This window comes from Gadus macrocephalus, chromosome 19 (genome assembly GCF_031168955.1).
Source record: "Gadus macrocephalus chromosome 19, ASM3116895v1".
Lineage (NCBI taxonomy): Eukaryota > Metazoa > Chordata > Actinopteri > Gadiformes > Gadidae > Gadus > Gadus macrocephalus.
The window spans coordinates 8,291,533-8,315,590 of record NC_082400.1 but is presented as its reverse complement, the minus strand read 5'-3'; the positions used below and the strand labels follow the sequence as shown (position 1 = coordinate 8,315,590).

The following is a 24,058-nucleotide window of genomic DNA, read 5'->3' as shown; positions in this document are numbered from 1 at the left end:
CAGTACAACAGCACTGGTATGCGGTTAAGTTTACATTCAAAATAACTGATCTTTCCTCTTCTTCGAGTCCTCCCTAAGGATGGAGGAGAACAGAGAAATCGCGTTGTTAAACAATCATCTTTATTATTATGTATGTTGATATATGAGTTATTGTATGAGTGTTAAGTGAGTATATGAGTGTTTTGCAATTAATTGAAAGAGTCCCTATTTTACCACCAGGTATGAGACTGATTAGTCATACAACCCATTTCAAAATTGATATAATTGTATAATCACAAGTTGTGTCTACAACGTCTACCTATCTGTCGTACATCGAGGTTGACTTTGAAACGCTTTGAAATGCCTCATTAACAACACCCCTGGTGGTAAAGAATAATTGCTTAAATAAATGGCATCGCCTAGGCATCGATGGCTTACAGGAAATAAGGACCTGCTGCAAAGCCTCATATTCTTTGTGACCTGAAGTTCTTTGTCTATTTTGATGATTATGACCACCACTCGAGATCCTCTGGAGTCTTTGGAAATTCCTAGGATCAGATCCAAGAAATTCAGTAGTTTTGAAATCTTGGTTCAACGTGCTTGAAGCGGAGGAAAAAATGTGACACATAACTGTATGTCTTGCATCATAGACCTCTCACTTTGGTCAAAGTATACATTTTTAATACAATGTGAGAGTTTGTAAAATAATTGAATAGAAATACATACATTTTTCCATTTGCCTTTAAATGTGTTTATCTGAATGGATAACATATTATATACTTGACACAAATAAGGCAGCCCTATGAATATGTTAGTTCCGTAATCAGCAAAACAATTGTCTGTCGTGTCCATCTTGTGCTTGGCTTTATTTTAGAGCATGCGTTTTTCCCCTGCCATTTGATTTAAACTCTATTGAAACGCAATCTCTTTAACATGTGTGTTTTTATTTCCAAATACTTCACACTGACTGGATGTTCATTTGTGTGAACTACAACCATTAGGGGCAGTATTGCTGACTTTACGTCGTATAGTCCGCCTACGTTTTTCTTTACGGATAAAGCAGTCTGGCGACCCTCTCCACTCCCAATCTCATTTCTAGGCCGGGTTAGTCCCAGCAACAGCGCTGTTTACAAGAGAGCATACGACTATACAGCTGTACAATCGCCATCCATCCTTTTAAGAATTACACTTTTGTGGATATACACCAATACCATTCATCTGGAAATATATAACGTCAACCAAACGGTGAGTTATGGATTTGTTTTAACGTATAAATGTCCGACATTTTTCGCTTTCCTCCGGCTTCTCTTTTTTATTGTGGCTTTGTTCTGAGCGGCAGCCATTTTTAATCGCCTTGTCCTGTCTTTCCATCGCCTTCTTCCGACGCACTCAAAGCCTATAAACGTATAATTTGCATTGCATGTACTACACATATACCCACAATTCCCATAGAATATAAAACGGTCAGTTCCCCTGCAAAAACGATGTATTATCGGCCGTCGGGTTTGATTCGTGGCTCAGTAAAACACCGGAACTTTTAACCCAGTTGCCCTAGTTGTACAACAAGCTGAGGCTGCGTTTACGGTCGATGCTCAATCACTCGATTCTGTATTTTTCGGGAAACTAAAAAATAAATGGCACAGCTATAGGTGTCCATTGTCTACCTGTCATTATATGTGCCGCTATAGTTGTGTCCTACGGCAACAGTGACATGTACACGGAGCTGTTTACATCGCCCTTCTCTCTCAGTACCGGAGCCTCCACGGAGGCTCGCTGGCGGACAGAACGTCCTAGGGCCTTGTTGATGTTCGCTCCCATCAGCATCTCTGAACGGGTACTGATCCCATTAATCAGTACCCCGGTGGTGGACTCCGGTTCACGTCCGAGGTATCATAACGCTAGTCCCCCCCCATTTGTTGGTTTTCTCGACCATCTTGCCCGGTGTCCGTTTCATGGAGCTCGGATGAACGCTGGGGTTTTGACGTGACGATCGTCCACTTTCAGGGAGGTCAAGCGGGCTGCTGGGGTGGACAGACTCCCGCAGAACCGAGCTGGACGGCCGACGTTTTTCATCACATTGTTTTTTTCTTATCGCTTTTTATTTCGATTTGAGGATGCTTGTTAATAAGTTTCCATGCTGAGGCAATGAGCCGCAATGGCGTCCCTCTGATTTGAACTTGGTGAGCGTCAACCCTTGGTATTTTTTAGGCTGAATCAAAACCCTTTTTCGGTCGAAATCATAATGTTGTGGGTGATGGTCTCGGCCTTTATTGCGGGAACCGTTTAGTTTTTAAAGGAATCCTTGTTTACATGCATCTGTCGTTATTTATTGAACGCTCAATGCTGATATTGTTTGAATGGGGTTGGCTTTGAAGTAAGTGGTCTTTGTAAAATATCAGCAATGATCAGTTGGAAAATAACTATACACTTGCCTAGAAATCGAGAAGATCATGAAATGTCATATTTTGTAATTTGGCTTTTTCATTTAAATACAATTGTAAGCACTTGGTCATCGTGACCATTCACGGATCCCTGATCGGGCCTTTGAAGCACAGACCGGCTGCACGTCAGTCTGTAATGGCAACATTATCATGTCAATTGTTATTTGCAGCCATGCAAATACACCATTAAAACAGTTTCATTTTTAATAATTTTAACCCCATTTTGGCTTGGAAATCATTTTTATTTGATCCCAACATGCTGTTAAATTGGAGAGGCATTTGTAACGGTTACAGTAATATAGGCCTCACTGTGTCAATACATCATCATTTTACCAATCATTGGCCAGTCGATTTACCAGTCAATTCTATCCCATAGCCTTTGTAACATTAAATCTCGACCAGATATGGCTGGCAAGCTGGTTGTTTACCTATGGTCCAACAATCTATGCTTTTTGTCTCTGCTCCAAGGCACGGGCCGGTTCTTGGATAAACATGAATTAAGAAGATCAATATATTTAAGATGGTTCACCCAGTTCAAACTTGCCAGGGATTCCCCTACTTCCCAGTAACTTCCCTGACCCAAGTTGTGGGTTGAATATGAAAACAATCTGAAAGGCTGTGTTTAGTTTGGTTGTTGAGTATTCATGTAGGCTACAGTTGCAAGTTGCAGTGATGAAGATAAACCTGAGGGAAGGAATCTAAAGTCACTGTACAAGTAATTTAAAAGAGTGGCTCGAAATCCATGCCACTGTAATATATTTTTCTAAATGACCAACTATTTATCTATATTTTTTAAGATGATAACATTTCCTAAAATTATAGGTTATGTAACAAAGTTCCATCTTGTGTCAACTGCCAGAATACATATTTTCCAAAATGTCCTTTAGTTTTCCTTTTTAAGATGGTAAAACCCATTGGTTCTTTACCTGGGATAATCTTGCAGAGGGTCAATTTCTTTACTTTTCAAAGATATTCTGACACACTAATGTAATCTCTGACTGTGCAAATGTATGTTATTTTTTAACCCTAAATGTGGTTTGTATGTAGTTGGAATTAAGAACCACTCTTCTCTACCACAATTGATGGTACATTTCAGAAATGATTTGGACCATAGGCATGTAACTATGACTGCTGGCATAATTTTAGGCTTTTCCCCCCAGTGTACAATCTGATAAATGTTGCCGAAATCACGTGTCTCCCACTGAAACAATGGACAAAATCGAAATCTCTGACATGATTTATCTGACAACAACGCATTTCACCAATCCCATAATGTTCTTTTAGGCTCACGACGTTGATGAATATTCACCACTGACTTCAGAAATTTGATACATAAAAGAGCGCAATCGCAGCTCCCTCTGGAAATTATTGATGGATTTTGGAAACAATCTTTGAGATTGTGACCCAAAAGGATTACTGTGAAATCATGGCTAAATCCAGACCTTTAGCAAGGCGTGCAGGGAAAAGTTGTTAATCTGCTCGATATAGATTTGACAATACATATTGGTGGGGGACAGTGTTGGTCAATGGAGATGCCACGCACACCTGTTTATCGGCCAGCATAATGGATTGGCAGGTGTCGGACGGATTACTGCTTCACAATCTCACCAATCATATTTTTATTATACTGTCGATGTATACCTACCCCGAGTGCCAAATCTTTGTTTGCTGAATGGAATTCCTGATTTATTGGGCAATTTAATATCGTTCTTTTATCAGCATAGGCACAGCTCTTTTCAATGTAAACAATGGGTTTATTATTTGAATTGAATTTTACAAGCAGTTCCATGCGGAGAAGACTTAATCGTCATGGAAACAAGCTTGGCATTCCACAGCAAATTCTTACGGTCAGTGTAGGTGGTGCTGATGCAAAGATACTTTTGTCCCGCTAGTTCTATTGTGATGCAGCGCTAAGAGTTCTGTCACCCTGATGATGAGGAGCGAACGTCCTGTCGGTCCAGAGAGGGGAAGAGTCGTGAGTTAGATCGGGTGTTGTTGTCTGCATCATGTTGCCAGGCAGTGTGGCGGAGCTGAGTGACTGAGTCGGATGGGTTATTGTATATGTCGGGTGCCTTGGATGTTCTGTCTGGAAGGGATGGTTGGAAAAAGGTTGTGGACTCTGAAGTGTTCTCATACTCCAAATGTTGGAAGTGTTTGCTCCCTTGGCATGACAATAATGTAAAAATTGCTTTCTATAAATGCACTGATCACTTTCTATAAACCTCAACGCCCAGATTCGACGCACGGGACCCTACGCCTTAAGTTCTGTATCGCGATGCAAAGCCTTTGAGGCCCGTTGGTGGCGCCCCTGAAATATCTCGGCTGTCCATGGGTTTTGATTTGTTTTCTCTTGTTTCCTTACAGATTCAGAAGGCACTAGGGAAAGACGCAACAAAAAATTTCCATACTCGATGACATTACATCGCAATGTCCGATCGTTTGGGGCAAATAACCAAGTCCAAGGATGGGAAAAGCAAGTACTCCACACTCAGTCTATTTGACAAGTACAAGGGAAAATCAATAGAAACTCAGAAAAACGCAGGTAAGACATCAAGCTGGTGACGTTGTCACAGTGTTTATTTTGTTGATAACGACCCCGCAATCAATATAATTCTGTTCCTCAGCGTATTGCAAATTATTATTATTTTTAACATATTCTATAATATCCCAGTGTCCTTTTTGATTGTTCCTACTGGCACAGTTATATTTGTTACGTTTGTCCCTCTGTCACCCTCCCCAAACGTTACTATACTCGTGCACCGCGTCCTTTTCGTGACCCGACCTCATTCCCTGTTGCCTTCCCTCCCTGCGTTGCGATTGGCCCCCGGCAGTTCCACGACATGGCTTACAGAGTCTTGGCAAAGTGGCCGCAGCCCGGCGTATGCCCCCACCCGCTCACCTGCCGAGCCTGAAGTCTGAAAACAAAGGAAACGACCCCAACGTCATTATTGTGCCCAAAGACGGAACAGGATGGGCAAACAAGCAGGAACAACCGGATCAAAAGAGGTGTGTGTGTGTGTGTGTGTGTGTGTGTGTGTGTGTGTGTGTGTGTGTGTGTGTGTGTGTGTGTGTGTGTGTGTGTGTGTGTGTGTGTGTGTGTGTGTGTGTGTGTGTGTGTGTGTGTGTGTGTGTGTGTGTGTGTGTGTGTGTTCAAAGCTCACATTGTACAAATGCATCACGTGGCCGGGTCAGGGTCGCCACTCATTCCATGGTCTTGCCCTGGTGAAGTAGGATCTTGGCAAAGAATGTAGGGGAAAATAACACTGACGGCATACAGCAAACATGGAGGATGAGGAGACCACCAAGAAGGAATTTGTATTCAATTGTCATTTTCCATCATAGGCAAAAACATGACAATTTATTCGTTTTTATTATACTAGTCAGACCATTTATGTAGCCACCGAGTACACCAACCTTGAAAAATTGTGGGGTTTTCTGGTGCAGAGAAGTGGATGGATGTAAGGGAAAGGTTCCTGAAACAGTCTGCTACCTGATGATTCACTCAGATATGGACTCTCTTTTTATCTTCATACTGGCATCATTGACGTCATTGATTGGATGCCGGTGTGGATCTAGGAGTAGAGAGGATGTTTCATCAAACTAGTGAATAGAGGTCGTATAAAGGTGCACTGATTGTGAAGTGCCTATAGGAAGAAACTCGTGGCTCAACAAAGAACAGAATATTGGATGCCTTTTTAATATCATTGCGTCCCTTTTTGTCTTTGGGAAAAAAGGCGAGAAAAATAATTTGTTTTGACAAGTGACTGCTGCAACAGACAACAGTAACAGGGGGCAGGTTTGCTCTTGGTGTTTGTCTTTTCTTCTGAGTTGCACGCAACTGATATAATTTTTTTTTTTTGGTTCCAGTTCTATTGCGTTAACAGCACAGCTGCCGGAGTTGCAGCCGCAGCTGGCTTCACAGAAGTCCGTTTCCAATCTTCAGAAGGCCACGCCAGTAGCCAGCCAGGAGGTCAGTTTTCCCCAAGTCTGAATCGGTTCCCTCTTTGCAATATTACCACTGTATTACTGCATTTCATTATGAGGTTAATTCAGGTTGAGCACAAATGTTCCTGAGCTGAGCTTAATCAAAATGTGTTCAATTTCCATAGAGCACAAACCCAGGTGGACCGAAGCAATGGGCCCAGCTAAATGGAAAGGCGAAAGAGCTAGATGGTACGTCACCTTTTTGTGTGGGTGTGGGTCTGTGTGCTCTCTCTAGGGCCCCTAATTGGACACCTTTTTCGACAAACTTTCTAAGCGTTCTGTCCACATTTCCTCTGCAGGTTCAAGGGTCTTAAACCGACTTCAGCCCTTCTCTCACGAGGAATTTCCCACGCTGAAGGCCGCTGGGGAACAGGACAAGGCTGGCAAGGAAAGAAGCGTCTTCGATCCGTCGTATGGGCCCGGACCAAGCCTCCGCCCGCAGAGTGAGTCCCCAGCTCTGTTTACCCAGCATCCATGGCAGGGCAGGGCCTTGTATTGACTAGGGGCGGCCGACCCACAGCCCCGATGGCACCGTGTTGTTGGTGTCAATTACCCGTCGGCTTTAGTATCCTCGAGCAAGATGCCCCTGCCTGCTGCTCGATCACATGTACCTGAATTCACCGAAACCAGATAAACGTGCCTGCTGAATTACATTTGATTAAATTTTATTTTTTTATTTTGTGTTTGTTTTGTTTTCAATTACCCCGCAAAGGCCCACGATAAAGTCCACTTTGTTTCCTCATGAATCCGATGCTTGTCTACGTTCCTCCAGATGTGACGAGCTGGAGGGAGGGTGGTGGCAGGAACCTGCAGCCCTCCTCGCCCCTTGGTCCGCCAGCCGACCCCGAGGGCAAGCCCCCCGCCGCGGCTGAGACCGGCGCCTCCCCCGCCCCCCCCCTCCTCCTCCTCCTCCGTCCCCTCCTCCAACTCCAACTCCTCCTCCTCCAACGCCGCCGTCTCCTCCGCCATCGCCCCCGGCATCTCCACCTCCTCCTCCCACTCGCTGGTCCCGGCCCAGCCCGCCGTCCCCGACCCGAAGGAGATCTCCCTGCGCCCCGCCCAGCCCCTGCGGAGGACGGTGGTCCCCACCGCCCTGCAGCACCAGCTCCACCACACCTCCAACGCCGTCTACCACGACATGCTGCCCGCTTTCGTAAGTGCCGCAGTGGTCTGCACAGCAGAAACTCGCATCTATGGGTCCAAAGAAGGGGCTTTTGAGGAGCCCTTTGTAACCCTAAAAGCAGAGTGTTGTCAATGTTTAATTAACGAGTGCTCGCTCCTCTCTTGGCATGATCTTTTTCTCCGTTCCACATTCACTTTGGGCCCATCTCCCTTGAGCCCGTTAAGAAAAGCATCTGTATTGTTTTTGAAGACTATTCGACTAACTTATAACGCACCAGATCAACATTTTGCTGTGTGCCTCAAAGTGGATGCATTTAACTGCGTGCATTCAAAGCCTTATCAATACTTAAAAGGACGAAGTCCCTGTGCACAGCCTTTTGATTCTCAGGTGCTGGTGATGTGTAGTCAACAATAGTATATCAAGTCAAAGAAGTGTCAAACAACCGCACACTGGTATAAGCTGATGAGCTGATTTATTTTCTGGACAAACGATACTCAATACCTGTCTGCCGTGTCAACCCTCTTGATTGTTTTCACGTCCCCTCTGATCAGATGTGTTCCAAAGACACGCGCGAGACCCCCGGGGCCGTCGACATCGCACCCGTCGCCGCGGTGACGGCGCCCGCCCGATTCGACAACAGGCCCGCCCGCCAGAACTTCACCAACGCTTCAGAGCACGTCAAGTACGTCCCACCCCTGAGACGTTTACGTCCCTGTTCAGTTTCCTAAACTCTTGTCTGCGTGGAGCCCGGTCCGACCCTTCCTCTTCCTCTCCGTCTGCAGCGGTGACGTGCGGCGGGGGGAGACGCGCTTCGTACGAGCCCCCGCTCGCCCCTCTTCCCAGCCCATCCGCCGGCCCGGAGAGAGACCCCCGCGGCCCGCCATCATCAACCCCGAGGACCTGAGGGATCTGGACGAGCTGGACGTCAACTGTGAGGACGGCTGGGCAGGTACGGAGAGGACCGGTTGTGTCTAGACCGCTAGCCAGGGCCAGAGCAATGGTTTCCGCCCTCCTCCTCGTTCTATTGAGTTTCTTTAAAGGTGGGCGTACACGGTTCGCGCTGATCCAATTTGCGTGCGAGGGAAATGATTAAGACCTCATGATGTTACTGTGGAGGTTATTTTTGTAGAGCTGTGGAGTTATTTGTGTCTGGCAAGTGTTTGTTCTTGCTCGTAAAATTATGTTTCCATCATTCGTTGCAGTCATCCGTGAAGCTCAAGCCATTACAGTCAAACCAGTGCATAAAGTAATGCAATGTAACTAGTTCATACAGTTGGGATGTATCCTCCAATTGACTTTGTAACTTCCCCCCCCAAGGACTTCACGAAGAGGTAGACTACGGAGAGAAACTTAAATTCAGTGACGATGAAGAGGAACATGGCGGCAATAAGAAGGGCAAGATGTGGTGAGTCTCTTCGTACCACGCCGGAAAACGAAATTGAATCAGCATAAACTGCCGAACTACGGCCACTTGGACAGATTACACGCCTGTCGTGATAGAAGTTCAATCGGCGCTTTGATTTGGGCCTTTTTATCTGTGGAAAAGAGACAATGTTGAGTTCACTGTTGGCGTGCTGGGGTAGGGCTGGGGCATTAGGATTATGGCAAAAATCATAATCAAGATTATTTTGGTCAATATTGAAATCAGGATTATTCAAAAGATTATTTTTGAGTTTCAAACATGATGCAATTATTCTGCATTTCTCTCCAAATATAAGCTTTGTAACAGAACTTTGAAATTTAAAAAGTGTACAAAATCTTCATATCGAAAATATTATAAAAAATATGTATCCAGTTTTTCTTCAATTTCTATAAACCATTTAATGGGTAAAATAAATAATCTACTTGATTATTCCTTTGGAGATTGTTTCACCCAAAATTCGAAATCACGATCGAAATAAGTTGAATTGCACCGCCCTATGCCAGGGTCACGGTGCTTAACCGTCGCTCTCAGTTAAACAACGAGTGTGTCCCCGTACTGAACGCGACGCCCCTTGCTTCCCAGGGCCGAGTGGGAGCGCCAAAGGGCCAACCAGCGTGACCGGCAGGCCTCCGTCAGCTCCAACGACGGGGCCTACCTCCACGAAGCCGCCGAGGACATCTACACCCAGCACCACCTCCACCACACCGAGCCCCAGAGGAAAGTCAACGGAAAATACTCCCCCGCCGAAACCCAGGTACACACGCACTCAGTCACTGGCCGTTGGATTCATGTCTTTACTTCACTACGGTTTAAGCGTGGCCTTAACGAAAAGTATCATGATCATGAGTGGCTTTTTAAAGATCCTGTACAAATGTTGTCTCTCCTTGCGTCCCCCATGTTTGTGTCTGTCGAGGGGGAATGGCAGAAGCAGCCTAACGGGGCCACAGTGTGTTTTCGCTCTCTCCACAGTGAGATGCTATTGTTAATTAGGACAAATGACCTTGCAGTTACCATGGTTATGGATGTCTCCTTCTCTGCTTGGCAACATATTGTATAAAAAAAAGAAATGCTCAAAGTTAAACACGAACAATGCCGGGGTTCTAAAGGGTCGTCCTTTCATGCAGACAATCCTTCAAAACCACACGCATTGTGTGTGTTTTCCCATTTTAAATCACTGTTTTAATGAACACAAGCTTGACAAGATGGATGACCTAATCCTGGCTGTGGCGGGGTCTGCATTCCAACCAATTGGATCACTGTTCTGCCTCCCTTTTATTGGGATGCTCCAAATACATAACCTTTTTAAATTAATTGTATCCCCAACCCGCATATTTCAATATCCTGTTCACCTTTTTATACTACTACACAATAGTTTACAATTACACACGGCAGCGCAAGAAACCGTGTGTGAACCAAGGAATACTTCCAAGACACAATGCGGGGCGATGTGACCAGGGAACCCACCGGGCTGACCAGGTTTCACCCCAACTTCTCCCCCCCCCCCCCCCCCCCCCAGGCCCCGCAGAAGAGCTCTGCTCCTGGCCCCGCCGCCGCCCCCCACCCGGCGGAGCCCCTCGAGGAACAGGACGACCACCTGCACCCCGCCCAGCCCGCCGCCGCCGCCGCCGCCCCCAGGGCCAAGTTCGTGTCCCCCGATCTGTCGGAGGCGGTGGAACGCGCCCGGCGCCGCCGCGAGGAGGAGGAGCGGCGCGACCGCGAGGAGCGGCTGGCCGCCTGCGCCGAGAAGCTGAAGCGGCTGGACGAGAAGTTCGGCAAGACGGAGCGCCAGACCTCGCGCTCCGACGACGGCAGCAAGGACGGCGAGGGCAAGGAGCCCGCCGCCACCTCCGCCGTCGTCGCGTCCCCCAAGAGGGAGCCCAGCAAAGCCCACTCGGACAGCTGGCAGTACGCCACGAAAGGTGAGACGGGGGTTGCCGGTCGACCTGTGGGGCAACACGGTCTAGCGGTAGGCGGGTTTGGGGCATTTATTTATTAATTCAATACATCAAACCGAGCCAGATTAGGACTCTGAATCACGCCCCTCTGCGGATCAAAGGGAAGCAAAGTACTCGCTGTGCGAGAACAATGTCATCATTTCCCATTTTCTTTTGAATGGCCCCTCCCCACAGAGGCCAGCGAGTGCCCCCCGGACCACTCCCCCGGCTACGAGTACCGCGAGGAGCCCTGCTTCCCGGCCTACCGCGCCAGCGAGGACGACGCACAAGAGCCCACGTCCCCGCAGAGCGACGGCAGCGCCGGGCGCCAGACCTCCAAGCCCATCGCGCCCCGCTTCCAGAAGCAGCAGGCCACGCCCCCTCCGCCACAACAGCCGCAGCACCAACAACAACAACAGCAGCAACAGCAGCAGCAGCAACAACAACAACAACAACAACAACAGCAGCAACAACAGCAGGTCAGTCCTTTTTTTTATTTGGTGTGTTGGGGCTAAATCAGTGTATCAAAATCAGTCACAGTGATCAATGGAGAACGAGGAGGGAGCATGAAAAACACAAGCAAGGGGGAGCTTCCATTTGTCATGTCGGAACGCAGGAATAGACCTGGGTTACCAATAGGGCTGGGATAAACGATTATTTTTTAAACGATTAATCTAGCGATTATTTTTTCGATGCATCGATTAATCTAACGATTTATTTTTTCAGTCCGATTCGATTATCTCCCCATTAATTGACTAATAGCAATTTATACATGTTGATATTCAAAAAATATGAATTCCTTAACATTTCAATACGTGTTTATTGCCTTTAAATTCCAAAATAAAAGTGCAAAGTAATGCATTCTTAGAATTCTACGGTGCTCGGTCATCTGCAGCTGCTACCGGGTGGCGCCTCTTCAGGCTTCAGGTGCTGGTGAAGAGATTGCCGTGGTGCTAGAATGGAAAGTCATCTCCATTTTGCAAAGACAACATATCACGGAATCGTTTCCTTTTACATTAAATAATTCCCATACTTTAGAGGAACGAGTGCGTGGCGCCTTGCACTTATGAAAGTCTGAGGAGCCGCTCGCGTTGCAACTACGCTCCGGCGCCACCCATCTTTTTTTTATTTATTTTTTTAATCGACGCGCATTTTTCGCGTCGACGTAATTTATGCGTCAACGTCGTCCCAGCCCTAGTTACCAAGGGGAATGCGGCCCCTTTCAAGTTCATGCCCTTATGCCCTTATCCCATGCTTAATAGATGGGGTAGGCAATTTGGAAATGCCAGCTAGATTTAGGAAGTGTCCAAGCAGAAGAATCCCACCCCTCCCCGATGGCCTCCCTCCAAAGCCACTCCCCCAAAACAAGTGGCTAGCCCGCTTGCTTTAGTGATGGGTCGGCTCAGCCTTGATGGATGATCCGGTCATGCACAATGATGAGTACACACAGGTTGCTGATTAGGGAGGACAACAGACCGGTTAGCTATCCAATCATATGATTCAGGACTCAAAGTATCATTGGACTGACTTATTTCAGGCCTGCAACTGCCAGATTCTTTTATATTTTTTATCCCCCCAGAGCTTTTGAATTATTGAAAGCTGTCGAGATGTTCAGAAATGTAAGCAGAATTGCTTGTGAGATAATTTGCTTACACCAGCATGAATATCTCGGTGGAGCACGGGAAAAGTCCTGCTCGGGGCTGGTAGAGCTGGTATGTGCAGGGGAATCCATCCAGTCGGTATAGCCCCAATTAAATGATTCAAGTATTGGTATTATTCAATAAATAATACAGCTATTCACTCACACTGACCTGGCCAGCTTTTTGTTTTTATTTCTTTCGTTGTTTTTTTGCGGACGTGTACATTTTTAGGATTTGTAATATGTTGAAGCTGAAGGCCCAACATTACAGACAATCCTTTCCTGGTGTCGCGTGTCCTGATGTGTGTGTCTTTCTTCTGCAGGAGCAAGTGTACAAGATGCAGCACTGGCAGTCGAGCCACTCGGCCAGCTCTGGCTCCAGCCACCCCCAGCGGGGCTACTACCCCTCCCACGTGCTGGGCTTCGACCCCCGCTGGATGATGATGCCCCCGTTCATGGACCCCCGCATGGCCCCGGGCCGGTCCCCTGTGGACTACTACCCCAACTCTGTCCACTCTTCAGGTAGGCACTGACCCATCGGGTTCCTGCCTCTTGTTGGTGGAAGACATGGGTGGACGGGGTGGTCTGGCGGTCGCCTCAGCCATTGCTCTCTCTTTTGGGAAAGTTATTTCAAGGATGGAAGACATAGGAAAGCAGGAGCGTGGTTATTGTTGATGAGATGAACAAACCGATTTCACAAGCTTGAATAGAAAATGATGATTTCTGATGAACATTTTAAAATGTTTAATGTTTTAAAATAATAAACAAAATAGGACCGCGAAGGATATATTTCATTCCTTAATTCTGGTATTCCGAAAGTATATGATACTTCCAAATGACAAAACAGTCGTGCAACATAGCCTAAAGTTTTTCGTTTTTTTTTCTACTGCTCTAGGAATGATGAAGCCCATGCTTCATCCAGACCACCTCAACAGTCCCGGCTCTGACGACGGCTGCCATCCCAGCATGCACCAGGAGAGGAGGGCTCCGTCCACCGAGCCCTACCCCATGTGGAACCAGGACGGCTACCCCCTGCGGAGCTTCACGCCGCCCTACCAGAGACAGCACGAGAGCTCGGAGGGCGGCCGGCCAGACGACCGGTGAGTGCGAGTCCCGAATAACGTAATATCGCACGCCTCTCTCACAACGCGCAGCTCGTGCTGATCATTTAGCGGCGAGCGGTGTAGGTGATGAACGCCGGCGTGGAAATGCCAGCCAATCCGTTCCACCAAATTCCCTGCACCTTACGCGTGAGCTATGCAGCGGCATTATCGGCGCGATCGCACACGCGTTGCGCGAGGCGCCGCCGTTCGCCGCGCTGCTGTTGAACCCCGTGAGCCAATCACGACGCACTCAAAAGAAGGTTGTGACGGCGCACGCTTAATCAAAAGGATTAGCGAAACTAGCGAATTGGGCAGACCCACCGTGATTTCAAACCGCAGTGATCCCGGCACAAAGGTAACGCGTATCCTCGGGGAAATGAGAAAGGTGGACTTCAACATCACGACGGTGGCGATCCGTTAAAGGTGAAACGGCATGTCTGGTGGGCAGAACGGAAATTGCCGCCGTTTACAGGAAAATATACGTAATCCGGCGGTTTTACGTCTTTCATGTGTGAAAGGCGTAATGCTTGCGGTACAACAGCATGAAGTGAAGCGCTCCACCCTGACCTATATTTGGAACTTTTAGCAGAAACGCGCATGGTAACGTTACACTTCTGATCGCTTTATCTCTCGTCTTCGCCCCCCCCCTCCCCCCCCCCCCCTACCACCAGAGGAGACCTCGGCTGCCCCCAGCAGAGCGCTTACGAAGAGAGGGCCAACGAGTGCCTGGAGCCCCCCGCCGAGGACCTCCCTCACCAGGGCTACCACCAGAACCCCCGGGCCCCCGACCGGGGGGAGCACCAGCGTCACGACCAGGGCCTGCTCACCACGGCCCAGGGCCACGGCCAGCGCTCGGACGGCGACTACCACAAGCACGACCCCAGAGAGAAGCACTCAAAGGACGGCTCGGACCCGCGCGACGAGGCCTTCGACCAAGGCTCCAAGGACAGTTGGAGGAGAGACGGCGGCGGCCAGGCTAAGGACGGAGGCTCCGCCGGCGGCCCAGACCAGTGGGCCGACGCCGCCCCCAGCGGCGGGCCCAGCCAGCCCCCAGAGGGCGGTGGGCGCACCCTGGTCCGCAGGACCGGCCCCATCAAGAAGCCCGTGCTGAAGGCGCTCAAGGTGGAGGACAAGGAGAACGAGAAGCCCCGGCCCGAGCCCGAGGAGAAGATGGTGCCGCCGTACCGCCTGGAGAAGGAGGTGCTCACCAACGTCTACGACCTGAAGAAGGACAGCCAGCCCATCAGCAGCCGGCGAGCTGCCTCGCCCGCTGTCGAGAAGCAGCAGCAGCAGCAGCTGCAGCAGCACGCGGAGGAGAAGCATCAGCATCAGCCTCCGCCCGCCGCCGCCAAGCCGGAGAGGGCCATCAGCACCCAGACGGAGGACGCGCCCAAGGAGGGCGGCGGCTGGGACACGGGCACCAAGAGCAGCCAGTTCGCCAGGGACGAGGCGGAGGCCCGCGACTCCCAGGCCCCCCGCCGCAACAACTGGATCTTCATCGACGAGGAGCAGGCCTTCGCCGGGGCCAGGGGGACGGGTCGAGGGCGTGGCCGAGGATTTCGGGAGTTTAACTCGAGCGGAGGTGGACGAGGAGGAGTGGGCGGAGACAGGGAGAGAGGAGGCGGGGAAAGAGGAGGAGGAGGAGGAGGAGGAGGAGGCCGGGGGGCTAAAGGGGGAGAGAACCTTCGCGGTGGCTACGGGAAGAACAACGGCAGCAACAGCGTTAGCAGCAGCATCAGCGGCGGCGGTGCCGGGGGTCGTGGCGTGAGCCGCGGCAGGGGCCCGCCCAGAGACTTTGTCCAAGTGGAGGACATCCAAAGGGGCAAGCCCCGCCGACGCAACGTCAGCGAGACCCTGAGCGAGACCTCGGAGTACGAAGAGCTGCCCAAGCGCCGTCGCCAGAAGGGGTCCGAGAACGGCGAGGGGTACGTGGAGCCCGCCGAGGGGGTCCGCAAGGCGGACCGGGACTCCTGGAGGTCCAACAAGACGTACGCCGAGGACCAAGCGGCCATCGACGACAAGGAGAAGGCCAAGGCCGGCCGCGGGGGCTTCGTGAGCCGCACGCTGCCCCCCAGGATGAACGCCGCCCCCGCACCCACCGGCGGAAGCAGCAGCGGAGGAGGAGGAGGAGGAGGAGGAGGAGGAGGAGGTGGTGGTGGTGGATACAGCAGAGGCTTTGGGGGCCCCAGGGACATCTCCACCTGGAGGGGCCGCGGTGCCCAGTACACCGGCGCCGGGGGCCCCATGCAGGAGAACGGCTACGGCCCCGCCGCCGACGCGGCCTACCCGCGCCGGCAGGCCCCAGCCGCGGAGCGCGAGGCCCTCAAATACCCGCCCAAGTTCTCGGGCCCGTTCGCCGAGAATGGCGGCGAGGAGCGCGACGGCGAGTACTACCCGGACGGCGAGGGCGCCGACCGGCAGGCGCTGAGGCGGCGCCGGCCGCCACGCCAGGACAAGCCCCCGCGCTTCCGCCGCCTGCGGCAGGAGAACGAGCTCGGCTCGGGCCAGTGGAACAGCGAGCAGTACGCCAACGGTGGCGGCGGCGGCGGCGAGGGGGGCTTCGCCAACCCCTGGCCCAACCGCCCCAAGGCGGCCGGCGAGGAGGGCTGGCCCGCCGCGCACTACCCCGCGCAGCACGGGAGCCAGGCCGAGGACTGGGAGTCGGGCTCGGAGAACAGCGACTTCGGGGACTGGAGGGAGAAGCGGGGAGGAGGGGGAGGGGGCGGGCTCCAGCAGGGGCACGGCGACGGCCCCTCGGAGCACGGCGACGCCGGGGAGAAGCGGGAGATGTCCAAGAGGAGCTTCTCCAGCCAGCGGCCCCTGGTGGAGCGGCAGAACCGCAAGGGGGAGCCGGCGCTGCTGGAGGGCGGCAAGGCGCCGTCGGGCAGGGCCGACAGCTGGCAGAACGGCGGGGCTCCGTGTAAGAGGTGAGTGGTGTCGGAGGGCCCCTCAGCGTCCCTTAGAGCCGCCCCCTAGGGAGACTCAGGACCTCGGAGGGGGAGGTCCGAGAAAGTCGACTCGGGACGGATATTCGGACGGATGGCTTGGCCGTTCCTATCAGATTCGACTCTAATAACGGCTTTGGTGTGTTACATAGTGCGCCTCTTCAAGGTGACCTCGAAGCAGAGGGATGCCGGTATAACATCCTGCTTGGAGTTAAAGTATCACTCGGGTGTTATTGCTGACGGTACGGTGCACTACTTGAGCCGTTGTGAAGCAAGAGGCAATATATTCAGAGATGATACTTTTCACAAATCTTTCGTGACAAATCTGGTCTTCTATTTATGGGAAAATATCCTCAGCTGTGGTTGCTAATGTCATGTGTGTCCTTCATCCTCTTGCTAAGCAGAAGTGTTTTTTTTTAGCCATTTCAACTGACGAAACTTGATCACACACCCACGTTGCCTTTCTTTTAACCGCTGTGAAACGGTTTGTCAAACCGCAGTACACCGCGTGCCAGCTTCCAGCCTAACCGGTCCGTTCCCCTCCCTCCGTTGCGCTCTCTCTCTCTCTCTCTCTCTGCAGCAGGAGCCCCGAGGCCTACGTGGATCAGCCCGACGATAGAGAGCCCAGCGACCCCTCCGGGAAGAAGCTAGACAAGGAGCTCAAGCAGGGCTCGGGGAAATCCGACATGGTGGAGCCGCTGTCCCAGTACGACCTCAACAGCTACCCGAGTAAGTCCCTCCCAGGTGACGGGTCGTTTCAATGGTCCATGACAGGGAAAGTGCATGCATGGTCACTTTGGCAAGTGAAAAAGTAGATGCAAACCTATGCTCAGTAATTGGTCATATGTAATTGAATCCCGGATTCGAGCATACACATGAATTGGTTTTCCTTTCACAGTTGAGAGTGAAGGCCAGGGCTCGGACTCGTACCAGGACGCCCTGTCTAAGAAGCAGCGACGCCCCCAGGACGACGACCGCAGGAGGAAGGAGCAGGCCGCCGTAAGACCTCATCATACATTAGGGGACCACCTATTCCCACATCCACGTCTAGTCAAACCCAGTGGTTTTTGGGGGGCGATCTCTGCGTTGACATGCAGTGCCTCTATTGCAATGGTCTCGTTGAATAAGGTCCTGTTCTTTGGTACCCACGAGTCACACATGGGATTAATGAAGTATGCGTGTGACGAGTGTTGATGGTCAATCTTCTCCGGCTTCTTTAGGTTCCACTCAAGAGCCGACCGCTGGCCTCCAAGATGCCCCCCCGCTTCGCCAAGAAGCAGGGGGGCATGGGCATGGAGCAGCAGGAGGACTCTCTATCGTCCAACAACCTCGGCACGGAGATCTGGGAGACCAACAATTCAGGTAAGGACAAGGCGTGTGTGTGTGTGTGTGTGTGTGTGTGTGTGTGTGTGTGTGTGTGTGTGTGTGTGTGTGTGTGTGTGTGTGTGTGTGTGTGTGTCGACCCAGGGAAACAATTTTGGCTTGGTATTTGTGCCATTTTAAGAATGAATCTAAATGTAGAAAATAATAAGTAAAGGCATCCTAGATGAATGGGATTAATATAAATGAATGTAGTTTAATTCTTTTTAGTTTCCAATGTCGTTTTAGCCCTTTTCTAACCCTTTAAGACTGGATGTGATGAGCCATTGTACAGTATTTCCTCCTTCCTATATTTTAATTAACCCCAATGTTTGCATTGCGTTTGCCACTTTCCTCCTGTAGCTCTGTCAGTGCAGTCTTCAGGAGGAGACTCCTGGACCAAACAAGTGTCCTACACGGGCAGCGAGCCCAACTCTGAGGTAAACCCAGAACCCAGAACTCTGAACTACACCTAAAGCACCCACAACATAACTGTGGAACTCTGAGCTACACCTAAAGCACCTATAACCCAGAACTCTGAGCTACACCTAAAGCACCCACAACATAACCCAGAACTCGTGAGCTACACCTAAAGCACCCACAACATAACCCAGAACTCTGAGCTACACCTAAAGCACCCACAACATAACCCAGAACTCTGAGCTACACCTAAAGCACCCACAACATAACCCAGAACTCTGAGCTACACCTAAAGCACCCACAACATAACCCAGAACTCTGAGCTGAACCTACAGCTCATTTCCCATGACTTTTCCAGACGTAAGGCCTGTCTTGATGACGTGCATTGGTTTTAATTCCACACAATGCATCGCAGGCACTCAAAACGGTCTGCGCTCGTAATCACTGGCATGATTGCGCTGACATTGGTACCGCATTAGCATCGGCTGATTACCTACAGGATATTTCCCACCGTGAATTGTTCCATTTTGTTCTTTACATGTCTTGTGTCTGCCACCTTCTTCTTGTCTAACCCCTGACTCACCGCCGTCCTGTATAACGCACCTCAGACAGTGGTAGTAGCGCCGTGTAGAGCGCCTCTGTGTGATGAACGGCCCTCTAAACGGACTCCCGTGTGGCCTGGTGCCCTCCAGGACTCGGACGCCGGGCCGGAGCAGAGCAAGGAGCAGCACAAGCCCGGCCCCATCGGCAACGAGCGCTCCCTGAAGCACCGCGGCAAGGGCCCCGAGGCGTCGGAGCGGCTGGAGGGCGTGGGCGGGCCCATCAGCGCGCCCGTCAACGGCGTGGACCTCCACGGCGACCCGGGGCTGCCCGGCCCGCCCATCGAGTTCGGCGTGAGCGCCAAGGACTCTGACTTCAACCTGCCGCCGTGCTCGGCCGCCGTGGCCGTGTCCAGCCCCGTCGCCAAGCTGCAGGACCCGCTCAACACCAACGTAAGCGGACCGCCGCCGCCGGCTCGCCCGTAGCCGGGAGCCGCCTCGCCAACGTCTTGACGCGAGATGAATCGAAAAGGCTTTTAAGTTTAGATCCAGTGGATCTAAAGTGATGGCTCTAAATCTCAAGATTTTGTAATGGTCTTGAATCTGAGGGCGGACAAGATGAAGCTTGCAGTGGTTTGAAATGGCGAACGGGGAAGACAGACGTCATGCTAATGTGCCCCGTTGCCTGAACCGTTTGAATGGAGCCACGGCCGTTGTACTAACCCGTCGTTGTCGTCGTTGTCCCTCAGCCGGCTCTGAACCAGAGCATACCCATGCTGCGCTCCAACCACCTGCAGCCAGGCATGAACCTCAACACCATGTCCTTCCCCAGCGCCGACCTCACACTCAAGGTACGCCAAGGCTTGCCTCAGAACATGTGCATTACCGAGAGTTGATTATTGAGCGGTCCAGTAGCCCAAAGAACTCTAGAAGTAGACTGGACCCAGGTCCTTTCATAGGGAAGGCCTCGGCACTGGTTAGAGAAATGAATTATGCCACATTGTGTGTGTGGCCCCTGCTTTTATCCCGTAAGGGCGGTGTCACTGAAGGGTTGAATGAGGCATTGGATGGCTCTTAAAACATTTTTAAATCTGTTTTTCCCCAGATGGAGTCGGCCCGCAAGGCGTGGGAGAACTCCCAGTCGCTCCCGGAGCAGGGCTCCCCTGTGGGGGGCGTGTCGGGCTCCCAGCCCCCCTGCTCCTCCAGCGTCAGCTACAGCTCCTTCGGGGGCGTCTCCATGCCCCCCATGCCGGTGGCCTCCGTGGCTCCCTCCATGTCCCTGCAGGGTACACTGCCCCCTGCCTGTTCATCATTGCATTGCATTGCAGTTGTTTATTTATATGAATTGCTGTTTATGGCTGGATTTTTTTTGGGATTTTTTTATCCTCACAGTTGGTCCGCTTTTTGCAGTTCTTAGTAAATTAAAAGTATGTTTTTAACGACGTGATTTTATTTGCCCTCTAATCTGTGATAGTTAATTAAATAGTTTTATCGGCATGTAATCCGATCTCTCTTCCAGCCCTGTGTAAACCTTTAAAGATACGGCGTGTATATAACGGGGTGGATACTGGTTAAAGTGCTGGTTGCAGTCGAACCGAGCACTTACCCCGCTGTCGCTGCCCCCCCCCCCCCCTCCAGGTAACCACATCCCCCCTCTGTACCTGGACGGTCATGGGTTCCCCAGCCAGCCGCGCCTGCTACCCCCTTCCATGGCCCAGCAGCAGAGCTACCAGCAGGTACAGCCCCGCCCTACACACGTCCTACATCAGGGCTACAAGGCAAGTTTCCATCCGTCCGTCCTGAATGTGTGTCGAATCTTACCGTGTGCACAGCCAACCTTTTGTAATGATTGATGAAAAATATGGGACAAAAAAATGTGTCCCAAGTACGACCGGAGCGAAAATGTCTTTGTGGATACTGTATGCGTGCACAAGCACGGTGACATTGTGATGTGCAAGCTTGATGTTACCTTGGAGCGTCTTTATTCTATGATGATCGACAGTGATTAAAATAATTTCAACGACATCCCGCCCTTCAAGTGTAATATTCTACAAAATAGCCGGGCGGCCTTTGGCTCTGGCCTCGTACTGGGAGGGGGTCGCTCCTGACACCAGCGGCGATGGTAACCGGGTCAACCCTTCTCTTGCAGCAGGCCCAGCAGGCCCAGCAGATCCCCATCTCCCTGCACAACTCCCTGCAGGCCCAGGCCCAGCTGGGGCTCCGTGGGGGCCTCCCGGTCTCCCAGTCCCAGGAGATGTTCAACTCTATCCCCCCGTTCAGGTGAGACCAAGGCGGCCAACGTGGCAACTTTCTTCAAAAAATCACTCATTTGTTTTGACCAATCACGTTGCTCGAGGCAGAGATCTGCTGGCGGGCGATCGGCTGATAAAGGCCAACTAGTACGTACAACACTGTGTACACGGGCCACTGTAGGAAGACTCTTCTGTAAGCTGCGTCCACGTGCACAAAGGAGTTTCTTTTCAGTAGGACGTCTCCGTAAGGACACCGTGGACCAGGCTGACCTCTGCCCCGTTGAGGCTCTGCTTTCAGGCTCTGTGCTGGCCGCCTGTAACATAGTAGGACCGCTACATCCAGGATTAGTGTTGAACCAGTCCTCCTCTCCCCGCCCCCAGGTCCCAGGTGTACATGCACCCCAACCTCTCCCAGCCCAGCCCCCTGGTGCTGTCCGGGGGCGGCCAGCTCAAGGGCCCCTACTCCCCGTTCCCCGGCATGCAGCCCTCGGACATGGTCAAGTCCCAGTCGGGCTCCCACTACCAGCCCATGAACGGCAGCCAGCCCATGGTCTACGACAACCAGATGAACCAGGGCCCCGGCATGGGCTCCTCCCAGCTCATGGACTCCCAGCTCATCCAGGTGAGCGCCCCCCCCCAAAGGCCTTCAGTCAGGGTTGCACCGCTGGAACAAAGGCTTTGCTAATACGGATTGGCTGTGTATATATATCTTCAAAATGTTGTGTGCATACAAATACAGTCAATGGGAATAAAGCGTCCCTTTTTCACGTTATTCAGAACAAAACGTAGATTCGGCTGTAGGCTAGTCAGCCATTTTGACACCATCGACCTTATTTCAGCCCATTCATCGGGGCAAATGATTTCCAGTGTCAGACAGTCCCATGGGCTCACACCATTACCATGCACTCGTTAAGGCATGCAGCCATGTGTCCTCGTCACCATGGAAACGGTTTGACCCCCTCCTCCCTGCCCCCAGGTGGCCATGCCCCTGCCGGGCTCCCAGCTGCGCTACGGCTCGGCCCAGCAGCACCTCATCCTGCCCCAGTCCATCCAGCTGCAGCAGGGCCAGAACCTGTCTGTGGGCGCCCCGCGCCGCATGATGCCCCCCGGCTCCCAGCAGAGAGAGGTGAGCCCCGTCCCGAGGCCCTTCACCACAGACCCGTTGGTGACCACACACAGCTGGGCGTGTCCACCCAGACCTATGATGGGGAGAGATGGCCGCTGGTCTGAGCTTGTGACGCGGGACTAGATTCTATCCGTATCCACGGACGCTTGTGCATGTGACGTGACCCACGGCTTGATTCGTGAAGGGTCTTAAAATAGCCAAAGTGGTTAAAGAAAAAAGTCCATAAAAAAATATAAACTGTACAAAAAAATAGAGGCAACTGCAGACAGGGACGGTGGCCTGACGCTCGGGGTTTGGCCTTGGGTGTATTCTCCGTTGGCTGTGTCGTAACGCCGTCTCCCCTTTGCCTCGCCCTCCCTCCCCCCTCTCCATCCCTCTCCCTCTCCCTCTCTCTCCATCCCTCTCCCCCTCTCTCAGCCCTCCCAGATGGAGATGAAGGGCTTCCAGTACGCCGACAAGCCCAGCCACTCCCCGGGCCTGCCTGGAGGGTCCTACAGGTGGGCAAGGCATGGACACGAGACGTTTCTACCTCCTCACTAGCTCAGCGGATCATTCAGAAATACCCGTGGCCGCGCTGTTGGTTTCCCCATTGGCCCGCCCTCGCTGACGCGTCCACAGGTGTTTATTTTCTCTCCCGTCTCTTCCCAGGCCGGGGTCTGCCAGCCCCAGTGGGAAGCCGTCGGGCCCCGGGGGCCAGCTGCCTCCACACTACACCCAACAGGTAAAGCGCACTACAACACACTGTTCCTCCGTGGGCCCGCTCTCCAGAGATAAACGTCTGTAGACTGACGTCGCTAGATCATTTCACAAATGCATAATATAGGCCGGGTCCTCTTGCTGGTATTATTTATTTATTTTCAAGCCGCGTTGTCAATGGGTGCAGGCGCAAACGCCTCTGGACGCAATAGGACAGACCGGCAGCCAATCAGAGCGGCGGAACCACGCGTCGGCAGAAGCCAGCTTAGTGGTTTCTGACCGTGCCTGCATGGCGCTCCCCTAGGGCGCTACTCTGTACTGTCACACCCGCCACACACACACACCTGCTGGAGCTACGCTGGTGACACCAGGTCTGCTGGAAGTCTGTCCGTCTGTCTGTCTGGAGGCGGAGCCAGACGCCTACGCCAGAGCTCATAAAGGTTGAGCTGGTAGAGTCTGACCACGCCCTGTTCAACAACCCTCCTCCCCGTCCCCATCTAATCCTTCTGCCCCCCCCCCCCCCCCCCCCCGGTCAGGTGGCCCCTCCCCAGGGCAGCATGGTGATGCACATGCGGCCCCCCACCACCGGCCCCTTCCCCACCCCCATCCAGCGGCCCGTCATGCAGGTCAACAAGCCTGTGATGGTCCGCTCCCCCCCGTACCCCAACTCCGGCCGCGAGCCCCCCCACCCCACCGCGTCCTCGGCCCCCGAGCCCCAGATGAAGGGGCCCGAGGACTGCGTGAAGGTGAGCCACCCCATGTAAATATAGGTAACTAGATTTAATCCATTACTCTCTTCTCCTCTCTCTCCGGGGCCTCTCCCCCCGTGCCTCCTCTGACCTTGTCCTGGTTTAAACATGCACTGTGTCCTCTGACTGTTGATCTTAAGTGTTATGTAAAAAAAAAAACATTAATATGAAGGTAGTTTTTAATTTGTCCAGTCAGTTTTTATTTGTGGCTTATTATGACCATAAATCCATTAAAGTGGGTTCAATTACTATCGGCATTTCTTATACTATTTTAAGGTAGAATAGTTGTGGTCAGGATACAGTAAAATAACAATGAGGATTAACATAACAAGAATGTAGTGATAAG

The 24,058-nt window shown here is 51.8% G+C and overlaps 1 protein-coding gene and 1 long non-coding RNA gene across 2 annotated transcripts in view; one reads left to right on the top strand and one right to left on the bottom strand.

The window, feature by feature from the left end:
- LOC132447467 (uncharacterized) overlaps nt 1-24,058 on the bottom strand; it is a 453,739-nt gene that overhangs the window by 328,346 nt on the left and 101,335 nt on the right. The window lies entirely within an intron of this gene.
- Nucleotides 1,064-23,728, top strand: prrc2b (proline-rich coiled-coil 2B). The gene is given in 31 exon segments (XM_060038114.1): nt 1,064-1,224; nt 4,785-4,962; nt 5,252-5,426; nt 6,288-6,390; nt 6,530-6,593; nt 6,704-6,847; nt 7,177-7,285; nt 7,287-7,557; nt 8,079-8,209; nt 8,310-8,476; nt 8,845-8,932; nt 9,533-9,704; nt 10,467-10,869; nt 11,080-11,363; nt 12,847-13,045; nt 13,419-13,623; nt 14,298-16,553; nt 17,152-17,300; nt 17,470-17,570; nt 17,792-17,933; nt 18,294-18,370; nt 18,959-19,342; nt 19,639-19,740; nt 19,995-20,175; nt 20,528-20,667; nt 21,039-21,169; nt 21,523-21,763; nt 22,118-22,267; nt 22,685-22,773; nt 22,886-22,988; nt 23,500-23,728. Coding segments are annotated over 30 exon segments (7,104 nt in total). The 5' UTR covers nt 1,064-1,224; nt 4,785-4,847; the 3' UTR covers nt 23,728.